Genomic DNA, 24,862 nt, shown 5'->3' on the forward strand with positions numbered 1-24,862 from the left:
TTTAGTAGGACCTTGGGAAGGAGAGGCAGAGGAGGAAAGGCGTAAACTGAGGTTTTTCCAACTGAAGGATAGGGCATCCACTTTCCATGCTTGTCTGTGATAAATCCTTGTGCAGAATTTGTCCAGTTGATAATTCCGAGGAGAGGCAAATAGGTCTATGTCCGGGCTCCCCCATTTCTTTGTTATCATGCTGAAGACTTATGGATCTAGGTTCCACTCGTGAGGGTCCATAAGGTTTCTGCTGAAGTCGTCTGCCAGAGTATTTTGCTTTCCTGGCAGGAATTGAGCTTGAAGATATACTTGGTAAGTCAAGGCTGTGTCCCACAATGCCATGGCTGTTCTGCAAAGGGGGTATGAGTGTGTGCCCCCCTGCTTGTTTATGCACCACATAACGGGGGTGCTGTCCGTCTTTATCAGTAGCTGTCCTGGATGAAGTAAGTCCTTGAAGGCTGTCAGGACATTTTGAACAGCTAACATCTCTTTTTGGTTGATATGCAGATGCATTTGTTTTGGGGTCCATATGCCCTGAATGCATCCTCCCCACCAGGTAGGCCCACCATGCATAGTCTGATGTGTCTGTAGTTAAGGTTTGGTTGGCAGGGGGGAAGAGTGAAGGACCATCCCATGTTTTGGTGACATGCCTCTGCTCACCAAATAAACTCCTGTTGTAGGCAGGGAATGAGAGGAATCACTGTTTCCAGACTGTGACAATGTTGACTCCATAAACTTTTTAGGTATCACTGTAGTTTCCTCATATGCAGTCTTACATATGGAATCAGTAGAATGCATGATGTCATGAACCCCAAAGCCTGCAGAAATTGTCTTACAGATAACTGGGTTTTTGTTGCCATCTGTTTGGAGTAAATAGTCAGTTGCCTTTGTTTGTCTGGCATGAGGAAAGCCATCTGGGGAGCTGTATTCAAGCTTGCACCCAGGAATGTTATCTTTTGACAGGGTACCAGTTGTGATTTCTTTTAGTTTAATGTGTACCCTGGGCATGTTAGAAGCCTTTTCACAAACGCCAGATGCTGAAGAAAAATGTCCTTCTTCTCTGCTTGAATGAGACAGTCGTCCAAGTAAGGATAGATTTGTATACTTCTTTGTCTGCAAAACGCAATTACTGGTGCCAGGCACTTTGTAAAGACCCTGGGTGCAGTAGATAAGCCAACCGGCAGTGCAAAGAATTGGTAATGCATAAAGTCAGCCTTGAAACGGAGGTATCTTCTGCATGATTCCCTTATTGGGATATGCAAGTATGCCTCTTTTAAGTCTAAAGTCACTAGCCAAGCATTCTTGCCCAGCATGGGCAGAAGCTGCTGCAAAGTTAGCATTTTGAATTTTGGAATGTCCAGGAATGTGTTCAGAATTGATAAATCCAGTACTGGGTGCCAGGCCTTGTCTTTTCTGGGTACAAAGAACAGTCTTGAGTAAAATTCTTGTCCTTTTTCCTGTTCTGGTACTGGTTGAATAGCCCCCACATCCATGAGGGACGTAACTTGTTTCTGTGCCTCTACCCATTGATTTTTTGGCAGATCTGGCCAACCATTTGGAATTAGCAGTGTGTGGAAGTGGAATATGTATCCCTGAGATACTATGTTTAATACCCACTTATCCTGGGTTATTAACTGCCAATTTTGAGCATAAAGTGCTAATTTTCCCCCTAAGGGAGCTGCCAAAAGATAAGTGCTTGGTGATGGCAGAGGGAAGTCATTGAGACTGTTTACTGTAGGGTTGCGTTTTGTTTCCTCCAGATTTGGAGGTAGAGGCACCCCATTGCTTTGACCTGTAAGAATCCTGTGACTGGTATCGAGAACCTTTAGGGCGCCTGGATTTGCCCCGTGGAGCTCTGTTGGACACAGGAAAGGACCAATTTTTTTTGTAGGCCAGGATCTACTGAATCTTGGTGGCTGCACTTGTAAGAAGTCTTTTACAGTTTGCATAGACTTAGCTTTGTCTTCCATTTTCATTAAAACCTCTTCTGCCTTAATACCAGAGTATCATGCTGTAAAGGTGCATCCAAGCAAGTTAGCTTTAACATGATCAGGCAAATTTTGCTCTTTTAGCCAGGCATGCCTTCTAATCACAGATCCAGTAACTGCGGCCTTGCAGGAGGCCTCTAAGGAATCAAAACCATATTGCAAAGTATGCTTTCCAACTTGTTCTGCTGCATGCAATAATTCCTGCAATTCTTTATTTCCTACACATTCGGAAATAAACAATATTTTCTGTTTCAGTAATCCTATAACATGCTGTTGATATACTTAAGCATATGGAACTGGCAGTTTAAGGCCCTAATTGCAAATGTTGCAGATGTATAAACCTTCTTTCCCCATCTATCCAATGCCCGGGAATCACTATCAGAGGGCGTAGGATTTTTTGCTGTTGAGGCCTTTACACCTTTTGGACCCTATGAACTAGTTTCAGAGTCAGCAGCAGGGTATTTAAATAAAAAAATTGTGTGAATCAGGAACCCTGTAATATCTGTCTGGCTTGCTAGGAGCCGGAGGTAGAGTCTGGAGTCAAGCTTGACTCCGAAAACACATCATCCACAATGTCTAAAAGAGGAGGTATGGCTAAAGGCCTATGATGAGGGAGGAGGAGGAAATCACTAAGCCTCTTTTGATTCTGAGAAATCTTGACTCTCCCAGTGGAAATGCTCCCTCAAAGTATGCAAGGTTTCTCCAAAGGAATAATCTTCAGGAGGAGATGCAGATGGAACAGATTCCTCAGCATCAGAATCCTCATACGGTGGCATAGATAATTCCTGATCAGAAAAGGAATCAGAAGAAATAGAAAATTACAGTTGTGTACACTTACCATAAATGTAGATGTTAGAGAGTATTCACTGTTGCAGTCATTACATTTGGGTAAGAGGTTGACCTTAGTCGGCCTGAATTCCAAAGTCTTGGGTCCTGCGTCGGTTGCTGTCTTCTCTTCCATGACGTCAGGTTGTCAAGGGTATAAAACATGCAGCCAACGCCATTTTCTTTAGTTTGTGTTGCCCCAGATGTCAAGTGCCCCCAAAAAGAAGGTAGCAATATTATATATATATATATATATATATATATATATATATATAAATACATGCATCTATATAAACTTTACCTTCATCTAGAAGCAAATACACCACATAGGTTGTAGAAGATGGTGAAGGAAAGACAAACTTCAGAATGACAGGGGGATGGCTGGAGGGTAACATGGACTGCAACAGTGAATACACTCTAAACATCTACATTTATGTTAAGTGTACACAACTGTACTATGTTCTCAGTGTTTCACTGTTGCAGTCATTACATTTGGGTAGAATCCCAAAGCTAGGGTTGGGAGGCTGGAGCTAAACAGCATTAGGCGCAGCTAAAAAGCCCTGCAGAACTGCAGTGGAAAAGTCTGCCCTGGACTTAGAGTAGAGAGGCATATGGTAATGCTTTGTAAAGGTGTGAATCGAACTCCAAGTAACAGCCTCTAGAATGTCTTTGGTTGGTACTCCTCTGAGAAAGGTTGCTGAAGCAGCTGCAGCTCTGGTGGAATGAGACCTAATGCCCTTGGGCACAGGTTTACCATGGTGTAAGTAGCAGAAGCGGATGCAGTGGCTTATCCACTTTGAAACTGTCTGCTTTGAAATAGCCTTTCCTTCTGATCCTGCAGCATATGCCACTAGTAATTGCTCAGTTTTTCTTAGAGCTTTAGTCCTGCTCAAGTAATATCTTAGCTGTCTGTGTACGTCCAAGGAATGCAGAATTCTCTCCCCTTTGGTCTGCGGATTTGGATAAAAAATTGGCTGATGAATTGTTTGGCTAAGAGCCACACTGGAAACCACCTTAGGCATAAAAGTAGGATTTGTCCACAGAGACACCCTTGTCTGGGTGAAATAAGATAAAAGGCTCTACAGCCATGAGGGCCTGTAGGTCTGAAACTCTTCTTGCTGAAGTCATTGCTAGTAGCGGAGCTGTCTTCCATGATAAGAACTTTATGTCAGCGGTAGAAGCTGGTTCAAATGGAGGCAGGGTGAGCTTTTCCAACACATAATTGAGGTCCCATGCAGGTAGTGGTGATCTTCTAGGAGGCCTTAAATTTTTGGCTCCTCTAAGATACTGCTTTAGTAAAGGATGAGAAAAGATTGGTGGCTCTGTATTGTAATGAGCCGAAATGGCAGAGGCATGGATTTTGATTGATGAGAAAGATAGGCCTTTGTCAAGCATCTCAGTTAAGTACTGTAATATCTGAGGAATATGTGGTTCTGCTGTATCAGTCCCTTGTGCTTGATTCCAAGCACAGAATCTCTTCCATTTGTCAGCATACAATTTTCTAGTACTAGGCCTTCTGCCTTCCAAAATGACATCCATCACAGCTTTACTGAGAGGTGCCGTTTGTATGATTACATGATTAGCCATGCTGCCAGGTTCAGAGTCTGTAGTTGATTGTGCAGGATCTGACTGTTTTGCTGGGACAGTAGTTGTGGTCTGAGGCAAGGTCCAAGCTGGGTATTGAGACAAGTTCCTTAGGATTGAGTACCAGTATTGGTGGGGCCAGTCCAGGGAAATTAATATCTTTGGCTTCTCTTGTCTGACTTTTAGGAGGACCTTGAGTAGAAGAGGCTGAGGAGGAAAGCGTAAACTGATAGGTTTTTCCAACTGAAGGATAGGGCGTTGACTTTTCATGCTTGTCTGTGATAAGTCCTTGTGCAGAATCTTTTCAATTGATAATTTTGAGGAGAGGCAAACAGATCTATGTCTGGGCTCCCCCGTTTCTCTGTTATCATGCTGAAGACTTGTGGATTTAGTTTCCACTCGTGAGGATCCATAAGGTTTTTGCTTAAATCGTCTGGCAGAGTGTTTTGTTTGCCTGGCAGGAATTGAGCTTGAAGATGTATTTGGTAGGTCAAAGCTGTGTCCCACAGTGCCATGGCTAATCTGCAAAGGGGGTATGAGTGTGTGTGCTTGTTTATACACAACATGACTGTGGTGTTGTCTGTCTTTATCAGTAGTTGTCCTGGATGAATTATGTCCTTCAAGCCTGTTAGGCCATTTTGAACAGCTAGCATCTCTTTCTGGTTGATATGTAGATGCATTTGCTTTGGTGCCCATATGCCCTGAATGCATCTTCCTGCCATGTGGGCCCCCCAGGCATAATCTGATGTGTCAGTTGTTAAGATTTGGCTGGCAGGGGGTAGAGTGAAGGGCCGGCCCATGTTTTGGTGACAGGCCCTTGCCCACCATAGAAACTCCTGTTGCAGGCAGGGAATGAGAGGAATCATTGTTTCCAGACTGTGTGAATGGTGACTCCATAAACTTTTTAGGTACCATTGAAGTTTCCTCATATGCAGTCTTGCATATGGAATTTGCAGGATGCCATGAAACCCAGAGCCTGCAGAATTTGTCTTGCAAAAGACTGGGTTTTTCTTGCCATCAGTTTGAACTAAGTAGTCAGTTGCCTTTGTTTGTCTGACGTGAGGTAAGCCATCTGGGCAGTTGTATTCAAGCTTGCACCCAGGAATGTTATCTTTTGAGAGGGTACCAGTTGTGATTTCTTTTCGTTTATTGTGTACCCTAGGCATGTTAGAAGCCTTTTCACAAATGCCAGGTGTTGAAGAAGAGTGTCCTTGTTCTCTGCTTGAATGAGACAGTCATCCAAATAAGGATATATTTGTATACTTCTTTGTCTGCAAAATGCAATTACTGGTGCCAGGCACTTTGTAAAGACCCTGGGCGCAGTAGATAAGACAAAGGGCAGTGCAGAGAATTGGCAATGCATTAAGACAGCCTTGAATCTGAGGTATCTTCTGCTCGACTGTCTTATTGGGACATGCAGGTATGCCTCTTTTAGTTCTAAAGTCACCAGCCAAGCTTTCTTGCCCAGCATAGGCAGAAGCTGCTGCAAAGTCAGCATTTTGAATTTTGGAATGTCCAGGTATGTGTTCAAAATCAATAAATCCAGTACTGGCCACCCGGCCTTGTCCTTTCTGGGCACCAAGAACAGTCTTGAGTAAAAAAACTTGTCCTTTTTCCTGTTCTGGTACAGTCTGAATGGCCCCCATATCCATGAGGGACGTAACCTGTTTCTGTGCCTCTGCCCATTGATTTTTTGGCAGATCTGGCCAACCATTTGCCATTGGCAGAGTGTGGAAATGGAATCTGTATCCCTGTGATACGATGTTTAGTAACCACTTGTCCTGGGTTACTAACTGCCAATTTTGAGCAAAAAGTGCTAAATTTCCCCCTATGGGTGCTGCCAAAAGATACGTGCTTGGTGTAGGCAGAGGGAAGTAATTGGGATTGCTTTCTGTAGATTTGCTCTTTATCTCCACCAGATTTGGAGGTGGATGCGCCCCATTGCTTTGACCTGTAGGAGTCTTGTGCCTGGTATCTGGAACCCTTAGGGCATCTGGATTTGCCCCTTTGAGCTCTGTCTGACACAGGAAAGGACCAATTTTTTGTAGGCCAGTGTCTACTGAATCTTGGTGGCTGCACTTGTAAGAAGTCTTTAACAGTTTGCATAGACTTAGCTTTGTCTTCCATTTTCTTTAAAACCTCTTCTGCCTTAATACCAAACAGAGTCATGCTGTAAAGGTGCATCTAGCAATTTAGCTTTAACATGATCAGGAAAATTTTGTTCCTTTAACCAGGAATGCCTCCTAATCACAGATCCAGTAACTGCAGCCCTGCAGGAGGCCTCTAAAGAATCAAAACCACATTGCAAAGTATGCTTTCCAACTTGTTCAGCTGCATGCAATAATTCCTGCAATTCTCTACTTTCTGCACATTTTGAAATCAATATCATTTTCTGTTTCAGCAATCCCATAACATGTCGTTGGTACTTAAGCATATGAAATTGACAGTTTAAGGCCCTGATTGCCAAGGTTGCAGATGTATAAACCTTTTTTCCCCATCTGTCCAGTGCCCTTGAATCTCTGTCAGAGGGGGTAGGATTTTTTGCTGTTGAGGCCTTAACTCCCTTTGGACCCTGTGAAATAGTTTCAGGATCAGTAGCAGGGTTTCTAAATAAAATGGGAGTCAGGGACCCTGTAATACCTGTCAGGCTTACTGGGAGCCGGAGGTAAGGAGTCGGGGTCAGGCTTGACTCCGAAAACACATCATCCACAATGTCTAAAACAGGGGGAATGGCTAAAGGCTTGTGCTGAGTGAGGAGGAAATCCCTGAGCCTCTTTTTTGATTCTGAGAAGTCTTGACTCTCCCAGTGAAAATGCTCCCTCAAAATATGCAAGGTTTCTCCAAATTAATAATCCTCAGGAGAAGATGCAGATGGAATAGACTCCTCAGCATCAAATCCTCATAGGGAGGTAAAGATAATTTCTGATCAGAAGAGGAATCATAAGAAAAAGAAACCTGATCTGAAGATTCATAATCAGTGTCATGCCTAGGCCTCTTTTCAGGAGGGGGTTGGGAACCCCTGATCAAGGTAATTAGGCCTTCAGCCATTTTGATCATGTGCTTTTTGGGCATAGAGGCCTGAGCACGTGGCTCATGCGTCGCTTTTTTAGCTTTAGAAGTTGCTTTTGTCTTTGATTTTGAAGCTGGCGTCGGTTTTATATAGAAATGCTGAGGCCTGAAGACACCCTCAGAAGCCGGTGCCTGCTCAGCGGCTCCGGACCCATTTGAGGGAGAGACATCCGTGGGTACAATACTTTGAGAATCTTGCGGCATGCCGGACTCCACGTGGGTGTCGGTAGAGGCCTGCGACTCGAAAGTAGTGGGTATCAGGGGCTGTGAAAGCGCCTCACTGAGTACCGGCGACTGGCTTAGGAGAAGCTTCGTCATCGGTTTTGGACTTCGACGGTCTGTCTCTGCCCTTTTCTTTGCGTTTTTTGTGAACTCTGGTAGTCGGATTGCTATCTGATGACATTTCAGGATAGTTAAATCTGTTTCCAAAATATTGTGAAGCAAAGACATACCGACGCTTAATAGTGCGTTGGTTAAATCTAGCACAAAACCGACAGCTAGGCACATTATGATCAGGGCCTAGGCAAGGAATACAGTACACAAATGGAAATCCTTATGAAGTATTTGCTTCCCACAAGTAATGCAATTATTAACTTTTACTGACATCGGTATGGAGCAAGAAAAAGTTTCCCCAATGGGGTACTTAGCTTTAGTGAAGACTTCGGTTCTGAAACTCGAATTCGAAAATTTCAGGAGTCGGCCGACGGGCACTTGCGAACTACTTCTGCTTCAGGTACCGCGTGGCAAGAAAGACTAACGAAAATGGTGTCGGCTGCCTGTTTTATACCCCTGACGACCTGACATCATGGAAGAAGAGACAGCAACCAACGCATGACCCAAGACTTTGGAATTCAGGCCGACTGAGGGCAACTTGCCAGCAGATTACCCAAATGTAATGACTGCAACACTGAAACACGAAGAATATCACTGCATTGTAGAAACATTTCTGTGTCTTGAGGATTCCACAGTGTCTTTTTTTCACTCCTGGCACCAGTGCACACATCGGGATTAGGCACTTTTTTTATCCTGGGACTTGTGAGGCCAACTGACTTCTTTATTTTTGAGCCTACTTCTATTCATGATATATGCTATATAAAGTACAGTCTATATTTCAGTGTCTTGGTGAGACTTTGTAAAAACAGGGTTCACCTCGTGAAGGTACTCACCAAGACTTGAGGCTGAATTTAGTTTTAGCAGTACTACTCTCCTTTGCTTGCTGATTTTATCATCTCTCCATTTGGACCCCTGCAGGAACATCACTGATTTTGTTTCAAAATGTTTTCTATTCCTTATAACATCTCTGATTATATATTAAACCAGTGAAGAATGGAGACACCACCACCAATAAGAGTTCACTTTTTTATTTTTCAGAAAAGCATGCTAATAGAATCTACTTATTCTAAAATACTTTTAGTCATACTTATAACAGTAACAACAACAACAATGTGTGACTAACTTTGGTCCATTGTGTATCCTTATTTTTGGCTCCGTCCCTGATTCCAGACTGATAGATAATCTCTTTACAGTACTGTATTTCACTGTGCAACAATCACATTTCATTAAAAATATTAAAGAGGTTTTGTCAGGCAGGTCTGAAGAGCATTTCTCTTCTCTCAAACACAAGCATTTCTGTTCTCTCATTACACACAAGCTGTAACTCATTTTATTCCACGACATGACAATATTAGTTTAATAAAGTAAATACATGCTAATGACTGCACTCATGGCTTCCTTACAAAGGGGCTCATAAGCATAGACTAATACTCTGAAGTGCACTAAAATTTACATGCACTTTACATGTCATACCTCAAACTTCCATTCCCTTTGGCAAGTGAACAATAACCCAAGAACACTAAAAGACATAAGCATACGACAATAACTCAAGTCTCTGAAGTTCTATTTAGAGGTGCATGTACCTATGTGTGGGACGTGTTGTACCTCTCAGAACTATACTTACGTAAATGACTGGTACATATAATAGATTTAATACAGTTATATTACAGAATGGTAATATGTACACAAATAGTACAGTGCAGTATAATATAGTACAGTGAATTAATTTTCTAGTGTTTACTGCTGGCTTGTCGCAGTCAGTGAAGACATTTCTTTTTTACTATTTTACTATAAAATAATCTATGAATCAAGCAAAGTTCCATCCTCCTAATAAGGGCAGTAATAAATATATAAAATGAGTACTAACCATCTGTAGTGCAGCAACCTTCTGGAACTGGCCTCTGTATGTACGGCATTGGTGGACTGCTAGAATCAGATATGTCATCATCATCATCTTCATTCTCCATTTCATGTGAAGCCTGTCCATTAGCAAGTTCAAAGCCACCATTTGGAACATATCGATGCACCAACTGCTTATCCAAGTCTTCAGCCTTCGGCTTCACATCTGGACAACCCAAGAAACAAAAGGCAACAAGAAACAGTAAGTATCTTAACCTTATGGCAAAGCACAATACCCGAGGTCTGAAATCCAGCATCCTGAACAAGCACACTATTAACAGAAATGCTGTAATCATCATTGTTAGTTCTCTCTGTTAATCACAGCAAAATACACAGTCTGCTACAAGTCCTTCATGCAAAGTGGAAATCTAGTTCAAGGGAAAGTACAGTTGTGTACACTTACCATAAATGTAGATGTTCGAGTGTATTCACTGTTGCAGTCATTACATTTGGGTAATCTGCTGGCAGGTTGCCCTCAGTCAGCCTGAGTTCCAAAGTCTTGGGTCCTGCGACGGTTGCTGTCTTCTCTTCCATGACGTCAGGTCGTCAGGGGTATAAAAACATGCAGCCGACGCCATTTTCTTTAGTTTTTCTTGCCTCCGATGTCAGGTGCCCCCAAAAAGGTGGCAATATTCTAAATATATATATATATATATATCTACACGAGTCAATATAAACTTTACCTTCATCTACAAGCAAATACACCACATAGGTTGTAGAAGATATAGAAGGAAAGCTAAACTGTAGAATGACAGGGGGATGGCGGGAGGGTAACCTGGACTGCAACAGTGAATACACTCGAACATCTACATTTATGGTAAGTGTACACAACTGTACTATGTTCTTCGTGTTTCACTGTTGCAGTCATTACATATGGGTAGAATCCCAAAGCTATGGTTGGGAGGCTGGAGCTAAACAGCATTAGGTGAGGCTATAAGGCCCAGCAGCACTGCAGTGGCAAAGCCTGCCCTGGACTTAAGAGTAGAGAGGCAAATGGTAATGCTTTGTAAAGGTGTGACCAGAACTCCAAGTAGCAGCCTCTAGAATGTCCTTGGCTGTTACTACTCTGAGAAAAGCTGCTGAAGTAGCTGCAGCCCTGGTGGAGTGAGACCTAATGCCCTTGGGCACAGGTTTGTCATGGTGTAAGTAGCAGAAACGGATGCAATGGCTTATCCACTTTGAAATTGTCTGCTTTGAAAAAGCCTTTCCTTCTGATCCTGCAGCATATGACACTAGTAATTGCTCAGTTTCTCTTAGAGCTTTAGTCCTGCTCAAGTAGAATCTTAGCTGTCTGTGTACGTCCAAGGAATGCAGAATTCTCTCCCCTTTGTTCTGCGGATTTGGATAAAAAGTTGGCAGATGAATTGTTTGGTTAAGAGCCACACTGGAAACTACCTTAGGCATAAAAGTAGGATTTGTCCTCAGAGACACCCTGTCTGGGTAAAATATGGCAAAAGGCTCTACAGCCATAAGAGTCTGTAGCTCTGAAAATTTTCTTGCTGAAGTAATTGCTAGTAGCAGAGCTGTCTTCCATGATAAAAACTTTATATTAGCAGTAGCAGCTGGTTCAAATAGAGGCAGGGTGAGCTTTTCCAACACATAATTGAGGTCCCATGCAGGTAATGGTGATCTTCTAGGAGGCCTTAAATTTTTGGCTCCTCTAAGATACTGCTTTAGTAAAGGATGAGAAAAGATTGGTGGCTCTATTGTAATGAGCCAAAATGGCAGAGGCATGGATTTTGATTGATGAAAAAGATAGGGCTTTGTCAAGCATCTCAGTTAAGTATTGTAATATCGGAGGAATATGCGGTTCTGCTCTATCAGTTCCTTGTGCTTGATTCCAAGCACAGAATCTCTTCCATTTGCCAGCATAAGATTTTCTAGTACTAGGCCTTCTGGCTTCCAAAATGACATCCATCACAGCTTTACTGAGAGGTGTCGTCTTTATGATTACAGGATTAGCCATGCTGCCAGGTTCAGAGTCAGTAGTTGATTGTTCGGGATCTGACTGTTTTGCTGGGACAGTAGTTGTGGTTTTTGAGGCAAGGTCCAAACTGGGTATTGAGACAAATTCCTTAGGATTGGGTACCAGTATTGGCGGGGCGAGTCCGGGGCAATTAATATCATCTTTGGCTTCTCTTGTCTGACTTTTAGGAGGGCCTTGGGTAGAAGAGGCAGAGGGGGAAAGGCGTAAACTGATAGGTTTTTCCAACTGAAGGATAGGGCGTCGACTTTTCATGTTTGTCTGTGATAAGTCCTTGTGCAGAATCTTTTCAAATGATAATTTTGAGGAGAGGCAAATAGATCTATGTCCGGGCTCCCCAGTTTCCCTGTTATGCTGAAAACTTGTGGATTTAGTTTCCACTCGTGAGAATCAGTAAGGTTTCTGCTTAAATCGTCTGCCAGAGTGTTTTGTTTTCCTGAAAGGAATTGAGCTTGAAGATTTATTTGGTTGGTCAAAGCTGTGTCGAACAGTGCCATGGCTAATCTGCAAAGGGGGTATGATTGTGTGCCCCCTTGCTTTATATACCACATGACTGTGGTGTTGTCCGTCTTTATCAGCAGTTGTCCTGGATGAAGTAAGTCCTTGAAGGCTGTTAGGGCATTTTGAACAGCTAGCATCTCTTTCTGGTTGATAAGTAGATGCATTTGATTTGGTGCCCACATGCCCTGAATGCATCTTCCTGCCATGTGGACCCCCCAGGCATAATCTGATGCGTCTTTTGTTAAGGTTTGGCTGGCAGGTGGTAGAGTGAAGGGCCGTCCCATGTTTTGGTGACAGGCCCTTGCCCACAATAGAAACTCCTGTTGCAGGCAGGGGATGAGAGGAATCATTGTTTCCAGACTGTGTGAATGTTGATTCCATAAACTTTTTAGGTACCACTGAAGCTTCCACATATGCAGTCTTGCATATGGAATTAGTAGGATGCAGGATGCCATGAAGCCCTGAGCCTGCAGAATTTGTCTTGCAGAAGACTGGGTTTTTGTTGCCATCAGTTTGAAGTAAGTAGTCAGTTGCCTTTGTCTGGCATGAGGTAAGACATCTGGGCAGTTGTATTCAATCTTGCACCCAGGAATGTTATCTTTTGAGAGGGTACCAGTTGTGATCTATTTTCATTTATTGTGTACCCTAGGCATGTTAGAAGCCTTTTCACAAATGCCAGGTGTCGTTGAAGAGTGTCTTTGTTCTCTGCTTGAATGAGACAGTCGTCCAAGTAAGGATATATTTGAATACTACTTTTCTGCAAAATGCAATTACTGGTGCCAGGCACTTTGTAAAGACTCTGGGCACAGTAGATAAGCCAAAGGGCAGTGCAGAGAATTGGTAATGCATTAAGCCAGCCTTGAATCTGATGTATCTTCTGCACTACCGTCTTATTGGAACATGCAGGTATGCCTCTTTTAGGTCTAAAGTCACCAGCCAAGCATTCTTGCCCAGCATGGGCAGAAGCTTTTGCAAAGTGAGCATTTTGAATTTTGGAATGTCCGGGTATGTGTTCAAAATTGATAAATCCACTATTGGCTGCCAGGCCTTGTCCTTTCTGGGTACCAAGAACAGTCTTGAGTAAAAACCTTGTCCTTTTTCCTGTTCTGGTACTGTCTGAATGGCCCCCATATCCATGAGGGACGTAACCTGTTTCTGTGCCTCTGCTCATTGTTTTTTTGGCAGATCTGGCCAACTGTTTGTCATTGGCAGTGTGTGGAAATGGAATCTCTATCTCTGTGATACGATGTTTAGTACCCACTTGTCCTGGGTTATTAACTGCCAATTTTGAGCAAAAAGTGCTAATTTTCCCCCTATGGGTGCTGCCAACAGATAAGTGCTTGGTGTAGGCAGAGGGAAGTCATTGGGATTGCTTTCTGTAGGTTTGTGCTTTATCTCCTCCAGATTTGGAGATGGATGCGCCTCACTGCTTTGACCTGTACGAGTCTTGAGCCTGGTACCTGGAACCCTTAGGGCATCTGGATTTGCCCCTTTGAGCTCTGTCTGACACAGGAAAGGACCAATTTTTTAGGCCAGTGTCTACTGAATCTAGGTGGCTGCACTTGTAAGAAATCTTTAACAGTTTGCATAGACTTAGCTTTGTCTTCCATTTTCTTTAAAACCTCTTCTGCCTTAATACTAAATAGAGAATCATGCTGTAAAGGTGCATCTAGCAATTTAGCTTTAACATGATTAGGTAAATTTTGTTCCTTTAACCAGGCATGCCTCCTAATCACAGATCCAGTAACTGTGGCCCTGCAGGAGGCCTCTAAAGAATCAAAACCACATTGCAAAGTATGCTTTTCAACTTGTTCAGCTGCATGCAATAATTCCTGCAATTCCTTATTTTCAGGCACATTCTGAAAAAAAACATTTTCTGTTTTAGCAATCCCATAACATGTTGGTACTTAAGCACATGAAATTGACAGTTTAAGGCCCTTATTGCCAAGGTTGCGGATGTATAAACCTTTTTTCCCCATCTGTCCAGAGCCCTTGAATCTCTGTCGGAGGGGGTAGGGTTTTTTGCTGTTGAGGCCTTAACTCCCTTTGGACCCTGTGAAATAGTTTCAGGATCAGCAGCAGGGTTTCTAAACAAAAATTTATGAGAGTCAGGGACCCTGTAATACCTGTCAGGCTTACTGGGAGCCGGAGGTAAGGAGTCAGGGGTCAGGCTTGACTCCAAAAACACATCATCCACAATGTCTAAAACAGGGGGAAATGGCTAAAGGCTTGTGCTGAGGGAAGAGAAGGAAATCCCTGAGCCTCTTTTTTGATTCTGAGAAGTCTTGACTCTCCCAGTGAAAATGCTCCCTCAAAGTATGCAGGTTTCTCCAAATTAATAATCCTCAGGAGGAAATGCAGATGGAATAGATTCCTCAGCATCAGAATCCTCATAGGGAGGTAAAGATAATTCCTGATCAGAAGAAATAGAAACCTGATTTGAAGATTCATAGTCAGTGTCTTGCCGAGGCCTCTTATCTGGGGAGGGATGGGTACCCCTGATCAAGGTAATAAGGTCTTCAGCCATTTTGATCATCTGTTTTTTAGGCATAGAGGCCTGTGCACGTGGCTCAAGCGTCATTTTTTTAGTTTTAGAAGGTGTCTTTGCCTTTGGTTTTGCAGCTTTCGTCGGTTTGATATAAAAATGTTGAGATCCGAATACACCCTCAGAAGCCGGTGCCTGCTCAGCGGCTCTGGACCCATCCGAGGGCGATACATCCATCGGTCCAATACCTTGAGTATCTTGTGGCATGCCGGACTCCACATTGGTGTCGGTAGAGGCCTGCAACTCGAAGGTAGCGGCTATCAGGGGTTGCGAAAGCACCTCACTGAGTACCGGCGAACCAGCGACTGGGTTAGGAGAAGCTTCGCCATCGGTTTTGGATCTCGACTGCCTTTCTCTGTCATTTTCTTTGCATTTTTTATGTACTCCGGTAGTCGGATTGCTATCCAACGACATTTCTGGGTAGTTAAATCTGTTTCCAAAATACTTAGATGCAAAAATATACCGACGCTTAATAGTGTGTTGGTTAAATCTAGCACAAAATCGACAGTCAGGCACGTTGTGATCAGGGCCTAGGCAAGGAATACAGTATAAATGGAAATCCTTATGAGGTATTTGCTTCCCACAAGTAATACAATTATTAACTTTTTCTGACATCGGTAAAAAGCAAGAAAAACTTTCCCCAACAGGGTACTTAGCTTTAGTGAAGACTTTGGTTCTGAAACTCAAACTCGAATATTTCAGTAGTCGGCCGACCAGTACTTGCGAAATGCTTCTGCTTCGGGCACCGAGCGGCAAGAAAGACCGAAGAAAATGGCGTCGGCTGCATGTTTTATATCCCTGACGACCTGACGTCATGGAAGAGAAGACAACAACTGACACAGGACCCAAGACTTTGGAATTCAAGCCGACTGGGGGCAACCTGCCAACAGATTACCCAAATGTAATGACTGCAACAGTGAAACACGAAGAACATCTGTATAAGCTTGTTACATTAAAATGTCATTTCTCCTTCCTAGCCACACAATGATGAATTTCCAAATGTATGCAAACAGTTAATTTTTCTTAAGTACAGCAGAGACCCAACTATCTCCATAAAGGATAACTCCACCCAAAATTCAGCTTTCTTCACCAAAAAAACGGTTATCCATCTTTATTATTCCACTTTTCTGTTAGTATTATTATTTATAGCAAAATTAAGACAGAATAATTTATTTTAAGTGTGTGTGCCAGGCCCTTAAGTCTGAATTTCTCCTCTTTGACATAGTGGTGCTGTGGAATATAATGAGTGTAAACTGTTTGTGGGTGGGGAGAGAAGGATTTGGCTAAAGGTAATTTTAAATTAGCAGTCATGAGTTAACAGAAGATGGCTAACAATTGTAAAGTGCCTTGTGTTTTGCTGAGAAAACGCTGACAGCTGGAAAACAAATCTGCAGATGTGTCACTGAAAAGACAAGGGCTGACAACCACCCTTTTACTTTCAGGCACAGTACTTAGCTGTCTGATTTCACAGAATATACCCAATTTTGACTCACATTTTTCCTGTTCCTCAAACTTTTTGATTTTCCGGTAAATCACAGATTACTACAGAAGGTCAATAATGCAAGAGATTAAGAGTTTCATAATCATTATTGAGAAAATACAAATTGACTCAAATTTATTGCAAAACCTTTTTCATTAACTAAATGGATTACAGTAACATTTAAAAATGTCCCTGATTTGGGCCTTTACTCCTCATTATTTTTGGCTTTGTCCAGATTCTTGATTAAAGACAATGAGAGGTATACGTTCAGGCACAGTCTGATTAACGTCTATCAACACGGACAAATAACTGACATACCAGAGAACGTTTTCCTAAGGGAAAAGGAAGGCAGCCTATAAAGGGTGTAGACAATGACACTGTTACTGTCAGGATTAAACTACTGAGTCTGAGCAAAGGTGAAAAGTGTGACAGTTTAAAACAATTCTTCTTGATGCAGCTGGCTGAAACTACATCAGTGTTTAGGACAATTACTGTGTGTGCTCTGTTCTGACTTTTTCTTCTACAAAATCTATTCCAAAGTGTATTCACTGATGAGAAAACGCACAGACAAGAAAGCAGGAAGTATATGTGCGCATGTACACCACGAAAAGAACACAAACAGGCTTTGCAATCAAAAATTATGTAACAGACACTGACAAAGCAGAAGCAAACTACAACTGCATTACCAACTTACCATAGCTGCACATTCTTAATTGTAGTCACTGCTGCAATCACATTACGGAACTCTGTAGCAAGCCGAGGGTTCAACATCTAGACTTAAAAAACTCAGCATCCCCCCTCCTAAAAGTCATGCTAAGGTTAGCCATCACCTCCGATATCCTCAGGTATCCGGTTGTAAAGGAGATGTCAAGCCATGACATCTTGTGTTCTTTCCTCCCTCTACTTCATTACAAAGCAATATGCCTACAGTTTCTCTGTGAGCCAAGGTCTCATGCTATCAACATCAAGTGGGGTTGGCTAAGACCGGAGATTCCTACCTTTCACAAGAAACCTCAACAACTGAACCATGGGACAGATAAGGTTGTGGCTTGGACTTGGATTAAGCAATGAGGGGGAAAGGGGTATGGGTATTCACATTAGGGAGGGAATTAGGACTGCAACTGTGACCACATTTTAACATCTACAGTTATGGTAAGTTGGTAACACAACTGTACTACATCACTCGTGGGTCACTGATGGTGTCACCACATTAGGGAACATTCTCAAAGCTGATACCAAAATAACCTGGGGGTGGCTACACAACTGCAGAAGAGGGTAGCATGCCTTTCAGAATGGTTGAAGCAATCCCTGCACTTGTCCTGGATATTGTGTCTATTGCAGAATGCATGGACTGTGAACCAGATGACTACCTACAAACTCGGAAATGCAGTAGTAGTAGTAGCTATGCCTTCGCAGAGTGTCATTCTTCCTTGTAGAGGTTTACCGAGAGCTTTAGGGCCGAAAGTCAACATGGGATACACACGTAGAAACACTGTTTGGTGAAAGGCAACCCTTTCTTATTTTCAGCAAAGGATATAAACAGTTGATCTGACTACCTAAATTCCTATGGGGAATGCAGGTCTCTTCTCCTTTACTCAGAGGGTTTAGTAAAAGTACTGGTAGCTGGATAGCCTGATTCAGGGACACTTGCTTTGAATGAGCATGAAGAAGGGAGTAGTGCACATGGTGACACAGACTTGATTTTAGCAGGTTGTTAATGAACCCTAATCTGCTCAAGTAAGAAGGGCATATGTTGATGCCCTCTCCCCATCTCCAGTACTGTTCTGAGCTTGGATCAGGCAGTCGGTCAGGTAAGGGTAGATATGAAAGACCTTGGTTCTGCACAAGGCTATCAGAGGAGGCAGGAATTCTGTAAATACCATGGGTGCCTCAGCTAAACCAAAATGCAAAGAACTAAATGGATAATGAGACCCACCCCCCCACTGCAAATCTCAAGAATCTCCTGTGACACATGAAAACAGGGATATACAAGATAGCATCTTTGAAATCAAATGCAACAAGGAGACTCTAGTTAAAATTCTGAATTTTGGTAGTTTCAAGAACTTCTACAGCTTTGACTGGTCCACATTTGGTATCCAAAGTACATTCTTATTGGGTATTAGGAGCAGTCGACTAGAATCCTTTTCCTCCCTGATTTGTGAGAATCTTCTCGATGGTACCCAGAACTAACATCTCTACCAGAAATGATGTCACTAGATTTTTTCATCCTTTGTCAGACGAGAGATACCTCTCTCTTTTTTCCTTTTAAGAACTGCAATTTACAGCTACTGTAAACTATTTAAAACCCACTGACCCTTAAGTTTTAAGATTTCTGAAAGCAGGACGCCAACCTAACTCAGGATTCTGACAGAAGGGGAGTTTAGGGTTGGGTAAGGGTTGGGGTGGGGATTTTTGGGTATACATAGGGAGAAGGAGGAGAATGGATTAGTCACAGCTGTGATTGCTGAGTAGAGTGCCCAGTGTCTCCATAGTAGAGAGCTCTTCCATTGAGAGGTATTCTTACTTTTGCCTTGTTTACCCCTTTATTTGTCCCCAGTAGAAAGTCCCTTGCTTAGACTGGTAATTGGGGTATGGAACATGTGCCATACATATTCCATAATCACGTCTTACCTTCCATTTTGTTTAAGCAGTACTATATGTTTGGGGTCCAAACAGCAGTTCTCTATGTAATCAGATGTTAAGGAACTGCACTTTTACCTCCTTGGACAAGGACAGAGTCTTCATCCAGGAGTGTCTCCTTAACACTGACTCTGTAGCTACAGCCTTGGAAAAGTACAGTTGTGTACACTTACCATAAATGTAGATGTTCCAGTGTATTCACTGTTGCAGACATCACATGTGGGTTATCCTACCAGGGGTATCCCTCAGTTGGTCCGAACACCAGAGGCTTAGTATTTCTGCATCAGTTGCTGTCACTCCAGGACTGACGTAAGGTCGTCAGTGGTATAAAATCAGGCAGTTGACACCATTAATCAGTTTTTCTTGCCCTGTCAGGAGCCCCCCAATAGGAAGCTAGGTTATGGTGGAAGAAAGTACAGTTTTGTACCTACCATAAATGTAGATGTTCAAGTGTTCACACTGCTGCAGTCATTACACTTGGGTTATCCTGCCGTCAGGCGGTCCCGTAGTCGACCAGAGTTCCAAAGTCTTGGTCCGGCGTCGGTTGCTGTCGCTTCTTCCCTGACGTCAGTGCGCCAGGGGTATATAAGATGCATCCAACGTCATTTTCTTCAGTTTTTCTTTCCCCAGATGTCAGGAGCCCCCAAGTAGGTATGTAATACATATTGCTAATCAAAAATATACATATAAAATAAAAACAATACCTTCAGTTACAAGCAAATACACCACAAAGGCTGTATAGGATAGAAAGGTATAGGTAAGTCCAGCTAGTTCAGAGGGGATGGAGGGAGGGTAACCTGGACTGCAGCAGTGTGAACACTCGAACATCTACATTTATGGTAGGTACAAAACTGTACTATGTTCATCGTGTTACACTGCTGCAGTCATTACACTTGGGTAGAATCCCAAAGCTAAGGTTGGGTGGCTGGTCTATAAAGAGTTAGGATTGGCTATGAGGCCCTGCAGAACTGCAGTGGCAAATCCTGCTCTGGATTTAGAGTAAAGAGGTAGGTGGTAATGCTTGGTAAAGGTGTGCACTGAACTCCAAGTTGCAGCCTCCAAAATTTCCTTGGTAGGTACTCCTCTGAGAAAGGCTGTTGAAGTGGCTGTTGCCCTGGCGGAATGTGGCCTAATGTTATTTGGGACTGATTTTCCATGCTGTGTGTGTAGCAGTACCGACTACAGTGTTCCTATCCATTTGGATATAGTCTGCTTTGAGATAGCCTTGCCCTGTGATCCTACAGCATATGCTACAAACAGTTGGCTCAGTTTTCCTGAAAGCTTTTGTTTTGTCCAAGTAGAAGCGTAGCTGCCTGTGTATGTCCAAAGAATGCAGACGTTTCTCCCCTTTATTCTGGGGGTTTGGATAAAAAGTTGGCAAATGGATGGTTTGGTTAAGAGCCACACTAGATACCACACCTTTGGCATAAAGGTAGGGTTTGTCCTTAAAGATACCATGTCCTGATGAAAAATTATAAAAGGTTCCGCTGCCATTAATGCCTGTAGCTCTGAGACTCTTTGTGCTGAAGTTACTGCCAGGAGCAGAGCTGTTTTCCATGATAAAAATTTTAGATTGGCTGTATTGGCTGGCTCAAAAGGTGGTAGGGTCAGTTTTTCCAAAACAAAATTGAGGTGCCAAGTTGGTGTTGGTGCTCTCCAGGGCAGTCTTATTTTTTAGCCCCTCTGAGGTACTGCTTTAGCAAGGGATGAGAGAATAAAGGAGGATCCGTGTTGTAATGTGCTGAAATGGCAGAGGCGTGGATCTTAATTGATGAGAAGGATAGGCCTCTGTCCAGCATCTCAGTTAAGTATTGTAAAATCTGAGGAATGTTTGGAACGACAGGGTCAAGGCTTTGAGCCTGGTTCCAGGCGCAGAATCTCTTCCATTTTTCTGAGTAAGCTTTCCTGGTGCTAGGCCTCCTGGCCTCCAAAATGACATCCATAACAGTTTGAGAGGTGTTGCCTGTTTGACTAATGTATCTGCCATGCAGCCAGGTTTAGGGTTTTGAGCTGACCGTGCAGGATCTGATTGTTTTGTCGAGTCAGAAGGTGTGGAATTTGAGGCAAAATCCATGAAGGGCCTTGAGCCAAGTTCCTTAAGATAGGGTACCAGTGCTGGTGTGGCCAGTCTGGAGCAATTAGGATCATCTGTGGTTTTTCTTGTCTGGCTTTTAGGAGTACCTTTGAAAGGAGAGGCAGTGGCGGGAAGGCATAAACTTTTAGGTTTTTCCAGCTGAACAAAAGAGCATCCACTTTCCATGCTCGTTTGTGATAAGACCTTGTGCAGAATTTGTGTAGTTGGCAATTCAGTGGGGAGGCAAAAAGATCCATGTCGGGGCATCCCCATTTTTGCATTAACATGCTGAAGATTTGTGGGTTCAATTTCCATTCGTGAGGGTCCATGAAATTTCTGCTTAGATAGTCTGCCAGAGTATTTTTCTTTCCTGGCAGGAATTGTGCTTGCAGGTGAACTTGATACGTTAGAGCTGTGTTCCACAAGGTCATGGCTTGCCTACAAAGGGGATAAGAATGAGTGCCCCCTTGCTTGTTTATGTACCACATTACTGTGGTGTTGTCTGTCTTTAGTAATAATTGTCCTGGATGTAGAAGGTCCTTGAAAGCTGTTAGGGCATTTTGTACAGCCAAAATCTCTTTTTGATCGATGTGAAGATGCATCTGGTCTGTGGTCCACTTGCCCTGAATGCATTTTCCTGCCATGTGTGCTCCCCAGGCGTAATCCGAAGCATCTGTTGTTAGAGTTTGCCTGGCTGTGGGTTGGGTAAAAGGCTGACCCTTGTTTAGGTGACATGCCTGTGCCCACCATCGAAACTCCTGTTGTAGGCAGGGAATCATTGGTATTACTGCTTCTAAACTGTGAGAGTGTTAAGTCCAAACACCTTTTAGGTACCATTGTAATTTCCTCATATGCAGTCTGGCATATGGTATTAGTAGTATGCAGGATGCCATGAATCCCAAGGCCTGCAGAATTTTTCTTGCAGGGAGATGGGACTTTTTTGCCAGTAAGTGAAAATATTGAGTTAGTTGAACTTGTTTGTCTGGCATGAGGTAAGCCATCTGGGCCGTTGTATTTAAGCTGGCACCCAGGAATATAATCTGTTGCGAGGGCACTAGTTTAGATTTCTTTTCGTTTACTGTGTACCCTAGAGAAATTAGCAATCTTTTTACAAATGCCAGATGCTGTAGAAGAATGTCCTCTGTCTCTGCTTGAATGAGGCAGTCGTCCAGGTATGGATATATTTGAATTCCTTTTTGTCTGCAAAATGCAATTACTGGTGCCAGGCACTTTGTGAAGACCCTGGGCGCAGTAGATAAGCCAAAGGACAGTGCAGAGAATTGGTAGTGCATTGTACGAGCTTTGAATCTGAGGTATCTTCTGCAATTTTGTCTGATAGGGACATGCAGGTATGCCTCTTTGAGGTCCAGAGTAACAAGCCAAGCCTTCTTGCCCAGCATGGGTAGAAGCTGCTGTAATGTCAACAATATGAATTTCGGAATATCCAGGTAAGTATTCAGAATTGAAAGGTCTAGTATGGGCCTCCAGGCCTTGTCCTTTCTGGAGACCAGGAAAAGTCTTGAGTAAAATCATTGTCCTTGTTCCTGTTGTGGTACTTTTTGAATAGCTCTCATGTCCATGAGGGCTGAAATTTGTTTTTGTGCCTCTGCCCATTGATTTTGTGGCAGGTCTGGCATTCCTTTTAGCCTTGGTAAAGTATGAAAGTGGAACCTGTAACCTTGAGACACAATATTCATAACCCATTTGTCTTGGGTGATTGTTTGCCAGTTTTGAGAAAAAAGTGCTAGTTTTCCCCTTAAGGGGGCTTCCAAAAGGGACGTGCTTGGCGTACGAAGGGGAAAGTCATTGTGACTGTTTCCTGTAAGGTTGAGACTTGCCCTCACCTCCTTTTGGGGTTGAGGTGCCCCACTGTCGTTGCCTGTTTGAGGCTTGGGGTTGAGATCTGCCTCTTGGGCGTCTGTATCTGCCTCTCTGTGGCCTGTCTGACACTGGAAAGGACCAATTCTTTGTTGGCCAATTTCTGCTAAACCAAGGTGGCTGTACCTGTAAGAAATCCTTGACTGTTTGCATAGATTTAGCTTTATCCTCCATTTTCTTTAACACCTCTTCTGCCTTAACACCAAACAAGGTATCATGCTGTAAAGGAGCATCCAATAATTTTGCCTTAACATGATCAGGTAAACTCTGTTCTTTTAACCAGGCATGTCTTCGAATAACAGAACCTGTAACTGCGGCTCTACAAGAGGCCTCTAAAGAATCAAAACCACATTGCAGAGTATGTTTTCCCACCTGTTCAACTGCATGCAATAAATCCTGCATTTCTTTACAATCAGGAGCTTCTGAGCTTGCAAGCATTTTCTGTTTTAACTGAGCCATTAAATATTGTTGGTACTTAAGCATGTAAAACTGGCAATTTAAAGCTCTTACTGCTAAAGTTGCAGAAGTGTATACTTTCTTCCCCCATCTATCCAAAGCTCTGGAATCTCTGTCAGAGGGTACTGGATTTTTTGCAATGGAAGCCTTAACCCCTTTTGGACCCTGGGAAATAGTTTCTGGAGCAGCAGAAGGGTTTTTGTAAAGAAACTTGTGAGAGTCAGGGACTCTATAATACCTATCTGGCTTGGCTGGAGCAGGGGGCAAAGAATCAGGAGATAGGCTGGATTCAGAGAACACATCATCCACAATATCTAGCACAGGCGGAATAGCCAGGGGCCTGTGCTGAGCAATAAAAGGAAATCCTTGAGCCTTTTCTTGGATTCTGAGCAATCCTGACTTTCCCAATGGAAATGCTCCCTCATGGTATGTAAAGTTTCCCCAAAAGAATAATCCTCAGGAGGAGAGGCTGAAGGGATAGATTCTTCAGCATCAGAGTCCTCATAGGGGGGTAGAGAGTATCCCTGGTCTGAAGATGAATCAGAGGAAATGGAAACCTGATCAGAGGAATCATAGTCTATATCCTGCCTAGGCCTTTTCTCAGGAGGGAGATGGGAACCCCTGATTAGAGTAATGTGGTCTTCGGCCATTTTAAGCATCTGTTTCTTAGGCATGGAGGACTGTCCAGGAGAATGCTGTACTTGTTTCTTTGTCTTTAATGGTACCTTTGTCTTGGCTGTTGTTTTAATGGTAAGTTGTGAAGGTCTGAAAACACCCTCAGAAGCTGATGCCTGCTCAGCGGCTCTGGACCCATCTGAGGGATTAGTTTCCGTAGGCCCAATACCTTGAGTTTCCAGAGGCCTAGATGTCTCCATGTGGGAGTCGGAAGCGGCCTGTGGCTCAGAGGTAGCGGGTGTCAGGGGCTGTGAAAGCGCCTCACTGAGAACCGGCGACTGGCCTAGAAGAGGTTTTGTCGTCAGTTTTGGACCTCGGATGCCTGTCTTTATCCTTGTCTTTGCATTTTTTCGGTATTGAGGTCGTCAGTTGATCCGACGGCATAGTAGAATTGAACCTTCGGCCAAAGTAGTGCAAAGCAAAATCAAAATGTCTTTTTATAGTGCGTTTGTTAAATCTAGCACAAAACCGACAACTAGTGACGTCGTGATCAGGGCCTAGGCATGGAATACAGTAAGAGTGGAAGTCCTTATGAGGTATTTGCTTCCCACAAGAAGTACAATTTTTTACTTTTTCTGACATCGGTCTGAGGCAAGAAAAAAGTTTCCCCAACGGGGTACTTAGCTTTATTGAAGACTTCGGATCTGAAATTTGACTTCGAAAATCTCAGGAGTCGGCCAACCGGCACTTGCGAGCTGCTTCTGCTTCGGGCACCGCGCGGCAAGAAAGACTGAAGAAAATGGCGTCGGATACATCTTATATACCCCTGGTGCACTGACGTCAGGGAAGAAGCGACAGCAATCGACGTCGGACCAAGACTTTGGAACTCTGGCCGACTACGGGACCACCTGATGGCAGGATAACCCAAGTGTAATGACTGCAGCAGTGTAACACGATGAACATCACCACCAGTAGAAAGTAAATACCAAAAAATCTCTGT

General features: G+C 43.2%; 1 protein-coding gene across 1 annotated transcript in view; it reads right to left on the reverse strand.

Moving 5' to 3' along the window:
- Nucleotides 1-24,862, reverse strand: part of GREB1L (GREB1 like retinoic acid receptor coactivator) — a 3,215,862-nt gene that overhangs the window by 2,094,267 nt on the left and 1,096,733 nt on the right. The window contains exon 5 of the mRNA XM_044065377.1: nucleotides 9,658-9,855. Within this exon, the coding sequence (XP_043921312.1) occupies nucleotides 9,658-9,855 (198 nt within the window). The remainder of the gene's footprint in view (nucleotides 1-9,657; nucleotides 9,856-24,862) is intronic.

Source organism: Protopterus annectens, chromosome 3.part0, assembly GCF_019279795.1.
Source record: "Protopterus annectens isolate FY-2018-M chromosome 3.part0, PAN1.0, whole genome shotgun sequence".
NCBI lineage: Eukaryota > Metazoa > Chordata > Ceratodontiformes > Protopteridae > Protopterus > Protopterus annectens.